Source organism: Varroa destructor, unplaced genomic scaffold (genome assembly GCF_002443255.2).
Source record: "Varroa destructor unplaced genomic scaffold, Vdes_3.0 BEIS01000003.1, whole genome shotgun sequence".
In the NCBI taxonomy this organism is placed as follows: Eukaryota; Metazoa; Arthropoda; class Arachnida; order Mesostigmata; family Varroidae; genus Varroa; species Varroa destructor.
Window position 1 is genome coordinate 57,998,383 of NW_019211456.1, and position 11,321 is coordinate 58,009,703.

The window sequence follows — 11,321 nt, forward strand, 5'->3', positions numbered from 1 at the left end:
GCGCTAAACCTAATCAATTACAGTCAGCAACCCTAGATTATCGTAACTTTTACAAAAAATAACAAAGGATTAACATGTAAATTATATGAGAAGTAGTTTAGATATTGATATCCGAGCGTAGGAATTTTGAGTGTGGTAAAAACCCGATTTTTTTAAACTTTCAAGCTTGCCCGAAGATAGTGGAGCGGAAGCCAGCTGCTCTAAGTAATACGCAGCAAAGGCCCATTTTCACTTTTCAGGCTTCCAACCACTTGCCTTCGTTTTGCCTAAGGGATTCCCGATTCGGTTAGCTGATGGGGTTGAGGCGCAACAACAAGAAGGTGAGCGCTCAGAAACCGTTCGAACATCATGTGAGAGAAATGCAAGGGGGAAGCCTCAATAAACGAAAATGATACAAAAAAGCTAGTTCGAAAACCAAAGTGAGAGCAGATGCAGCGAAAGCCCAAGTAAATGGTCCAAACATGTCCAGATCGTGCCTTTATTACTAAAAACCTGCTCAATGGAATGTGATACTAGCGATGAGAGATGGAGAAATGAGAAATTGCCCGTGTAACCTTCTTGTGAGTATTCGTATCGGGGAATATAGAATCTCAATTTGTATCATTTTGCCTATAGACAAGCTATATGTATAGGCTCAGGCTGAGCCTCCTTGGAGTTAGTAGAAAGCGATAGAAATTGAGTACTGAAAATTCTACTGCCAATAGTCTAAAGGGAGCAGTAAGATGATTTTTAATAAAAAATAGTCTGACATGGTTGTGTTGTAAAGATCTTTGGTTTGTTAAGACCAAGTGCTCTTTGACTAAAGATAAAAGCTACAACAACCAAAGCCTGATACGCGAATTTGAATCTTAGTTTTATAATTATTTGTTTTCAAGCCTTTGTGAGTGTTGAGCCCCTCATTGGTCCATGTGGCTAAATCGAAAGTCTGCTTGACGAATACACTATTTTGTCATATAAGAACTCCTAAATCTGACTGATCTGTGCGATATGCTTGAATTCCAAGTTCAAGTCCTGTTACATTGCATACCATTTACAACTAAAAGGTGCCCTTGTTTTTTTTGCGTATTAATACCATGCATATGTCTATATTCACCATTTTAAGGCTAAATGAGAACATAAGAAAAGTACCTCACACGTATCCCCCGGATACATATTTTAGTCTCATATGTTCACATAAAAGCTCGACACAAGTATAGTCTTGGTGAGATGTTCGCGGTCGCAATTAGCGTCATAATGGCCGAAAGGAGAAAAAATTATTGCAAATAAAATGCCTGTTTCAATACTTTAGAAAACTCAACCGAGCCACGAGGGGGCAAGCACGGGGGTTGGAGATGGCTGTGGAGTCTCACGGATCATTTTAACCCAGTAACTGAGCGCTGGCATAAGCAGAAACGGGAAACGGTTTTGGGTCCAAGATTACATAAATTAATCATCACTGACGCTAATGCCCTAGGACCATTTTAAAGCTTTATTATAGTCTCTTAAAAATATATGTCATTATACATTTTTTTCAAATGACTGTATAGAAGGGTTAAAGTTCAATAAAGCATGTATTGCCACCTATGATCTATCTCATGCATTTTAAGATTAACTTGCTTAAAGACATGCCTGTATATAGAGGTCTCTGTGAGTCATCGAGGTTGAATAATAACGTCTTTCTTTCTTCTAAAAAAGTTGCTTTATGATTTTCAAGGCTTACCGATTTGTCAAGTTTCTAGCATCAGCACAATACCCAGTTGTACTCTACCACCGAGCAAATGCGTAACTATTGCAGAGCCTGTTTTTTTTTTTATAGTCAGAATTTGTGCTCGTAGTAGCATAAGCAGTATCGCTATATTTTATGTGCTATATATATCGATGCTAGGGAATCTTAGTCTTCACCTATTTTCCTTCCTAACTTCCTTTTTCAAGTACTTGAAACAAGCTTTTATATTGAAGTTTAATCTCGAGCCATATATATGTATAGATCGTCACGACGAAAGCTGAAATAGTTCACAAGCAATGTCACTGTAGTACTTGAGTCATCCATGTTGATACGCGTCATCAGCGCCAATCTGCTTCACGTGGATATGGCTTTGTCTCCTTACTGATTCCGCCGTTCCCTCTACACCTCGACCATATTTGTTTCCGCTGATCGATTGCTCATTCGATCGTTTGAACAGTCCAGTTTTAATTCCAGCTGCATTCGCTGGATAACGAGTTAAAGTGTGGCGTTCTTAGCAGGACTCAATCAAGTCAGCCAATCGGAGACGTCCCGGGCTTGATTTATTAGCGGTAGCAAAAGTAGAAGCAGAACTTTCGTTCGACGAATGTGGAGCTGTAGTTTTTAATTGAAATTGTTTTTACCGAATCCTAACGGCTTATTATAATCATTTCTTAGATGATCAGCGCCGCTTCTTTTAAAAAATTATCATTACGCGTGTTATCCTTGACCTAACACCTGAATTTAGTACGGTTTATTGTATCTAAAACAGTTTACATCTAATAATGCATCGCATCGAAATTGAATCGCACTCATCAATCGTTTGCCGTCAAGAGTGTAAGTGTTTTTTTCAGGAAACGAATTGTTTTGTACCCAGTCGATCAATCGTACAGCATTAACATAAAAAAAAAAAACTCTTGTCCATTCATAGATTTATTTAGCCAGCAAAGTGAAAGCTTGCTTATAAAACCCACAGACAAGATGTATGGGATATGTGTACAAATTAGTGTATACCTGAATACTACATTCAACGCACATTTTGTTCAATGCTATGTAGACTGAAAAAAAAATTTTATATACCGTAAGTAACGAATTTGACCCATTATATCAACAGGGTGTCGCGCAAGTATTTTAGACACTGTATATACAGGCCTAGGTTTCACATGCAATGAAATACGCCTAACCCTTTCAGATGAAAATGCATCGTTTATGGAAGCTAATACGCACTATTAATGGCCTATGATAATAAGAGCTGGGGGTTTAGTCCCACTAACCCTTAACAGGTCCTGCCTGCGAGGCAAATCCAACTAGCCGTTACCCTATTTACGTCTCATATTATTAGCCGGATTATCTCAGCGGCCGTGACCGCGGACATTTCGCGAGCGTTAATGCATCACCCGGATGTTTGCATTCTGCTTTAAAGGCCCCAGGGGGCCATGAGCAACTTCTCGGTCACTGAGCCTTCTACACTGGCGTCTGCTGCAAGTATCGTTAGTCTTTTCTGGACTAGTCCTACCAAACTTTAGATTTTGCTCTTGACCGTACACATGAGTTATATTATGCAAGTGCATCCGCTGGCGTAATGAAGTTTACTGGTGTGAGGCCATAATCTGACACGGTGCTGTCAATGTGATATAATGTTTCACATGCTTATTTTATTTAGAGTCACCTATTAATTTTAATTTATTATATTTGCATCCTTAGCCTCAAAAAGAATTCTGTACCCTGTAGCTTGGACTAAATTTAGATATAACTGACATTTTCAACATAACAAAACCAGAGACTGAAGAGGCTAAATTCTCATTCTATTTGTATTATTGAACAGTAGATAAAATTCAGCTTACTGCAGCGAAAAGAAGCGATTATTTTACATGCCAACGAGAAGTTCTCATTCGCGATAAGCTAGTCCTCTATGAAATACATCTATAAATATTTGCATACAAGATATAAATACTTATGCTGCAAAGAAAAATACAACCATTGTTAGAGTTGCAATTAGCTTGAACAGTTTATTAAATGCACTCAATACGCCAACAGAACGGGGCAACTGTTAGGTCTTACTGTGTTAATGTTATTATGAATGAATGATTTAACTAATTAGCATCACTCCCTGTTTCTTCTGAGCTTTCTCTCTTCTCTCATTCTGCCACACTGATCACTAATAATAAACACCGTCGTTCTTATATCCATAGTATTTACAGATCATTCGCCACTTCCGTTAGCTACTTCAACTAGTGTCATCCTGCAACTGACCTATCATGCTTCAATACGTGTATACACACTAGTGACTTGTCGAATTTTGAGCAAAACAATCGGAAGCGAAGTGCAGAGCGATTGTTAGCAACAATGTCTAGGCCTATTACATATATGTGCCCGATGGATCGCGTTACGTGTGAACAAATAGGAAACATCTTTTTTTTTTTCTTTTTTTTTTCGCACGATGCGCACTTCTTCCACTCGTCGAAAAAAAAAAGCGTCAACTGCTATCCTGAATTTTCTCTAGCCATAGGAAAAAAACAGGTACTTACATCAAAGAATTACATTATGCATCAGTTCCGAACGAAAGCTATGCTTGTACTAAGCACAGCTAAATTCTACTTTTGATCAAGACTGCTAAATAATGTCTTAATATTACCCTAATAGTAATAATGTGTGAGTGCGTCAAACAAATATGGTGGCCGTGCGAATATATGAGTGTTTTTTTTTTGATAGCCAAGAGTTATCTTCTTCCTTATTTGTTTTGATCTATATATACCTTGTCTATATCTATTGTCGTTTTCTCTAGATAGTATTTACAGGCAACGCTAGCATGGATAACATTATTTACACTTTCGGATCTTCACCCTTCTTGAGAACAACACCGTAATATTTTTCCGCTTTTAATGTTAACTTCGATGAATATTCGTTGTTCTCTGGAAACATTGAAAAAAAATTGCAATTATTGCATAATATATATATATATATATATACTATAAACTAATTTTTTCTATAAACCAACAGTTTTTTTGTTGAAATAGATAATATCTAGTTAGAGCTTTTCAACAACAGAGAAGCAATTTAGATTGCGAGAAGCGTACAAAACCTACTATTGGCTTTCTGAACACGGTTTTTTTAAATTACCCAATTATAGGTACAGTTAACAAAAAAAAATCCGTCCATTCATCCATATGAAACATCAATATATACGAATAAAGTGAATTTAATCTATTTTAAAATACAATATATTTTTTGTCACACTTTTCTTAAATATAGTAATTGATTAATCAAAACATCTCTGATTCTTACCATCGGTGCTACGTAGCGTGCTCGTGCTGCCCCGCTGCCGAGATTCGCGCGCGTTTGAGCATTCACCCTCACCTGCCGCGCAATTAGACGCTTCCAGCTGGTTAGAAATGTCCTCATCTTTTGACATCGTTGATTTACCGTCCCGGACCTCGCAATAAAATGGCTCTTTTGTCAACGTTTTCAGGTCATCAATGCTCTGGTAAATGTTAGGCCGGAAGTCCAATTCTGTAAAAACGTTATGAACGATATTTAAATAAAATGTGCAATTTCGTCAAGAAACCATAGTTAGTACACAGTGTTAACATTAAGATTTTGGTTTTAGCGACTTATGTCACCACAGAAACGTCTACCATAAGAGGACTATCAAAATATTTTTCTGTCCCCAGTTTTTCTAGCTTCGTGATAAACATAAACAAGCAAAAATCTGCTTTTTCTTTCCTATCTCACTCATCACTAATTTTTTTAGGAGTTAAAGATGCTGAAAGAAGTTAATGGGCTTGGAAACTTGGGCCAGACTATGTACTGATATATTTTTGTGGTATATATTGTCTGGAAGGTATAATGAATGAGGTATCGTTTTGTTGAACTGACCAAATCGCCCGATTTGCACTCGGTATGAAAGGGATCAAAAGAGCTTTGAAAGATATTTCCTATACTTTGTTTTATTATCTACCTGATGTTTATGCACTGTTACGTCCAGGTATAAACCTTCCAATAGCCGTCTCAGATTCCTTGGACTCTATTTATATAAGTCTACTTCAAGTTCTAAAGTGTTCTACCTTTAAAACAAAGTCTTCAAACTTCGTAAGAATTCGGAAAATCAATAAACTTACTAGTAACCAGTTTCTTGTGTCAATTATACTAATCCTTATAAAAAGATATCGGTAAATACTCAGCTACTTAGATGAAACTACTTTTACGAATAACAAAAGCAAAATATATAAAAATCAAAAATAAAATGCTATAAATTCGCCTAGACGTTAAGTCTACACGTACAGTCAGTTTACTTTTTTACACGAATTGTATTCCCTATAAATACCCAAAACGATACCCAAAATAGACGCTCTAGTTAACATTAGTTTTTACATTTTTTTTTTTAATTTTCGCTTTAATTTAATTTAATTATAATTAATTAAATCATTTTAATTTAAAAAGCAATCATAACATTCACCTTTACTCTTTCTAGCGGCATATTCTTCGCCACCTGAAGCCGTATTCAGGCCAAATGTCCCTTGCTGGCCAGAACGGGGCAGAGTTGTACTGCAACAGCCCTTTTTACTTCCGCCTCTTCCGCCGCTTCCATCTGATCCATGCCGCTGCTGTTGTTGGAAATGCTGGGCTCTTCCCATGGTGGCATAGTACGAATCTTCTCCGATTTTTGCTCGCTCCACGTTCGAGTTTTTTGTGTGGCTTAATGTACATACAGCCTGGACGCCTGTAAAGGACAACTCACATAAACGTACCTCTACATGCAACATGGAAATTATAATAGAAAATCACGTACAATAAGAAAACAATTACAGTTTCTAGGTATCTGTTCTGCTTTTTAGACCGAGTTCTTTAAAAGTATATTTACTTAAGTAACTAGTATGGTCATATGCAGATACATATTTGTGCCCTTTTGTTGTATATATTTGTACATGTGTGCAAGTGCTGTTGCATGCCTGTGAAGAAACGTATGTCTAGTTCCCGTTACCCGGCTAATTACACCTCTCTCTCACAATAGTTGGAAGAGAACCAATATTTCAATTGCAAGATACCTTTTCCTGTTTTTGCTACTTGGCCTGAAGAACTTTCGATAACATTCGAAGCTGTTCATGCACTATTAAGCATGCACGATCCCCAGGGCGATAACGTGTCCGTTCTAGGGCATGGTTGGAAACGAAAACCATAAATTATCTTAAACAGTATTTTATGCCAGGGACCAAGAGCGACGCTTGTTTAACCACTCGACAAAAAGTTTATTTTATATTTATGTACTGTTTAAACGTTAGCTAATACCTAAATCAGTCCCTAAAAATCACAAACGTTATTATTTGCAGGCACAATCTTTCAGACAGTAGAAACGGCGTTCACGAAACTGAACTCCATAACCATAACGAAGGCAATCAGTCGCTAAGGGAGTACCTGCTCGAACACGAAAGCTCAATAGTCAACAAAGCTTGAATCGACCAAGCAAGAAGAAGGGATTTGCGTACGCTGCAAACGGAACCGAGTAACGTGCTGAGCATTCTTTTTCTAGTATATAGTACACTCAAGTACAAACAAGCGACACCATAAAGGATACCCATTGTTTTACAATATCTGCGTACGCTAAAGGCAAATGAATTAATCATTTTCATTTCCTTCTTGTTGTTTTCCTGCTGTGCAATACTACTTTTTTGGCTCCATACATTTTAATCAGTAGGAAAGCAATGGCAGACAATGTATGTAAGGCCTGAGCCATTCTTAGCTCGCCTTTTCGAAAACCGAACGGAAAGGGGACCTCTAGTTAGATATGGCACAGAAGTTGCAAAGTGATTTCTCGAACAGCCAGACATAGAGGATTTCATTCGTAAGAAGGTAACAGCGATACATGCTATAAGCTTGCAAGAGATTTCAAAGATACGCGGTCTGTAGCTAGTGATGAACAAGAAGTTGCCAATTCAGGATCCCTCTTTCAGACATTTATTGCAAGCATTTACCACTTGATATAAATGGAACATTAGAAGACAATTAACATAATCGACATCAAATGTTTAAAAGCGTACTATACCTATTTCGTTAATGTTTTTTTTTGTCTTGTCTAAGCTTAAGCTATAGTAATATACGGAAAATAGAAAAATTATTATTATACATTCTACATATGCTTTAATATGCTTTATATGATGTATAGAGTAAAGGGACATTCATGTAAAGTGGAGAATATAATATTAGCAATCTGCAAATTAACGAACTGTGATGGCCAAAACAGTTCAATCACAATAAATTGGCCCATATGACCTGACCTGCGCTAAATAGTGGGGCTATTTGGGTTGCTGAAAACTTAACGAACAAATCAATCAATCAATCATTGAAATTCAGGAGGATATGCCCTTCCTCCGATTAAGAACTGTTATTTTATTATTAGGTGAAGTTAATGTCTTATAATAATTTACTGCCAAATTGGATAGTTCAAAATGTATTATTCATCTGCCATTAGTTCGCGTGAAGTTCTGCTGCACAATGTGAAGCCATCTTCTGAATGGCAGATGTACTGCGATGCCCACGAATTGCATTTTGCTTGACAAAGCAAAACAAGCATTTGCGCACCGTTTGCCAACTTCACCGGATTGATGATTTCGTGTGTAAATAATTACCTATAGTAAACCTTGATAGTAACGGGTATGTCAGCGTACTATGCCAATAAATTCATAAAACTCTTGTCAGAAGCAACTACATAAGATGCGTTGTTGACAAGAATGATGTATTTTACAACGAGTGGGACGCTATGTTTGTTCGGACTGCGCTGAACTTTTGACTCCTATCTTTGAGATTCTGAAATTTTGAATGAATTTTTTCCCTTCCCCATTATTATATATCCACCGTATAGATGGTGAAAGTACATTATTGAAAATGATTAATGTCTCAAAGTGATAACAAAGTGCAATTCCCGAATCCCTTATCAAGCAGAGATAAGAGATATTACAACACGATACAGCATTGGATTCTGCTGAATTCACGTGTATCACAGATCGAATACCCGCTGAATTTTGCTTGTAGGGAATAGCCCACATGACGCTTTAAATCTTAGAATCAATTCGATCTTTTATTTTGAACCTTTACACAGTAGCCACAGAACCGTACCTAACAAGTTCATGCTAATATTACGCAAAAAGGCTAATTTACACGCTATTGCAATTAGTACCCTGCGTACTAATCGTATATTTTTATGGTGCAATGTTGAAACGTATGGTATCCAGATTCAGTGCAAGTATATAGCTCTAACTATTTAAGCGCAAATACCTGAAGGTCCAGCAGCACCGATTCCTACGGGAAGATTTCCGATGCTGTTTGAGGTAAAACTGTTCGTCGAGGAAAGGTCATTGTTCACAAATTTGATATTATTCGGAAGCAAAGTTTGAACGTTGCTCACCGCTCCGCAATCGGGGGTAGCCTAAATATAAAGAAAAATATTTTCGTTTTGAATTACGAATAAATATACATTATCTTCAAACTGTAGACCCCCTGCGAGGCCTCGTCTATTTAAGGCAATGAAAATACCCTATTTACTTTTCGTTCCTAAAAGTCAACAGAGCATACTTAATTGCTTTGAGAAATAGAACACAGGAGAGAAAACGTTCTCCATGACGAACGAACCGAACTTACAAAAAAGACCTATAATAGAGATTTGTAAATTAAAAGCTGTTTACGAAGACGGTCACCAGGTAAATGCGACGAATGAAGGCAGCGAACGTAGTTGAGAACCTTGAGTTGTCACTAGTATGAAATTACCTGATAGTTCGCCTGATAGGTTGAATTATCTAGATGATGTTCCGGGGTCATTCGTTCCGCCGTATAGGTCACATAGGCAAGTTCAGATTTGAGTCTATTCACTCTTCGTCGGTAATAGAATGCCACACATAGGAGAACGACGCAACATAGAAACGTTGAGAAAAGAACCCCAGCCATCACCCCTGCAATGGGGATTGTATTGCAAAGAAAATTATTCTGAAAGCTACCGTGCCTAAAAATATCCAATAATGACTATGAATATATCTAGTCTTGTTGATGACAAATATATATTAACTTACAATATCGATATATAATCGACGTGATTCTTATTTGTAATAAGATGTTCGCAAAAGACATACCAACATGAGGAACTATGCCATTTGTATGCTATGTGCTTACACAGCATTGTGTAAACATCGGACAATGACTGACCCGAAAGAAATCTTACCTAGACCTTCTTTCTAGTCTTTTTTACAAATAGTCATGTCTTCTGTACGGTGTAAGACGTGACTATCTGTCGGGTGGGAGACAGGTGAAGAAACGTGTATGAATTATATTCAGTTCTTCATTCATATCATAAATGTCATAATATTAACATGGCCCTATTATGCTATTGATATATAAATTATTAAAGCTATGCAATCATCCTTCTCTCGACAAATTGCTGTACCACAAACACATTTTGGTCTTCTTTTTCAATAAGAGCCTACATCTAATTCCTTTGTTCACAACAAACTGTAAAGTCCTCACTTAATTACTTAACAAAACATCATTAAATTTATTCAAACCGTGCACTGGAATTGTAAATACTGCTGTATAACTTTATTTTTCAGTAGGACGAGTAGGATATGATAGGCTTAGGCCATAAATTCTTGACCGGATTCAAATAGCCCAAGTAATTGAATTGTCTGAACATGAAGTCAGAACTTGGGGCGATATCATACGCAGGCAGATTAATAAATTATTTGAAAAAATAGAAAAATCGTTTAAGGATACTATCGATTAACGCAAGACACCTAGCTAGGTGTACCATTATTATTATAAACAGCCAACTGATCATAGCTGTCGCCATATAATATTGTCATAGCTAAATAACATATATTATAAACTTGACTATGTATCATATGAGTTAACTTTACTATTAAGGACGTAACTGATAAATCTAGTAGGCAGTGTGGATACAAGAATTATCGTCAAAGTATTATATATTTGCACATTATTGAAAAGTTCGGTATGAGGAGACTTATGCGTAGGACTCATATTTTAAGCATTCACGGTGGCCTCCATGAAAAGGACTTGTTCACGTATTGATTTGTTTCTATGAATTCTGCTAAAACATTTACTTGGCCGTGCCTTCAAGCTTTGAAATATTAAACAACTTTTCGACTTTCGGCACCTATGTGTTTTCCACTCTTATACGCGTCATTGTATCGGTGTGTTTTGTACAGCATAACGTACGATACGATCAGAAGACAAAGTTAGTTAGTCCTTACAAATGGAAATCTCCACAGTAGAGAGATGCTTTACCACACCCTAGAGCGAATTGAAGTAAACAAAGTTTCTATTGCGTACTAAAGCATTACATGTGAAGTTCACAATGTCGTAAAAAGAAAGTATTCGGTAAGGTTATATTGATTGCGTCTTATTTCATTGTATTGCATGGAATACCTAGTAGACATTTAACCTAAATCGCTTTTGGTGGTCGAACGGTTCGATTGATGTTTACGAAGTACTTATAGTAAAAATAAATTAGTTCTTGGGAAAAAAAGAAAAGTTTAAAAACCTTGAGAGTTTCAAATCATTCAAACTTGATACATCTACAAATGTTCATCAGCCTTACTAACAGTTGGTGAGCGGTTCA

At 36.8% G+C, this 11,321-nt stretch overlaps 1 protein-coding gene across 5 annotated transcripts in view; it reads right to left on the reverse strand.

Annotated features, from left to right (window-relative positions):
* Nucleotides 1-3,682: 3,682 nt before the first annotated feature.
* Nucleotides 3,683-11,321, reverse strand: part of LOC111248436 (uncharacterized) — a 62,784-nt gene continuing 55,145 nt past the window's right edge. For 4 of the 5 annotated variants that reach the window (XM_086983154.1, XM_086983152.1, XM_086983151.1 and 1 more), the window contains 5 exons: nt 9,461-9,642; nt 8,972-9,122; nt 6,159-6,452; nt 4,988-5,212; nt 3,683-4,614 (listed from right to left, as the gene is read on the reverse strand). In XM_086983154.1, coding sequence (XP_086839280.1) covers nt 4,526-4,614; nt 4,988-5,212; nt 6,159-6,452; nt 8,972-9,122; nt 9,461-9,642 — 941 coding nt within the window. In that variant the 3' untranslated portion in view covers nt 3,683-4,525. The remainder of the gene's footprint in view (nt 4,615-4,987; nt 5,213-6,158; nt 6,453-8,971; nt 9,123-9,460; nt 9,643-11,321) is intronic. The other variant, XM_086983153.1, reaches the window with a different exon arrangement.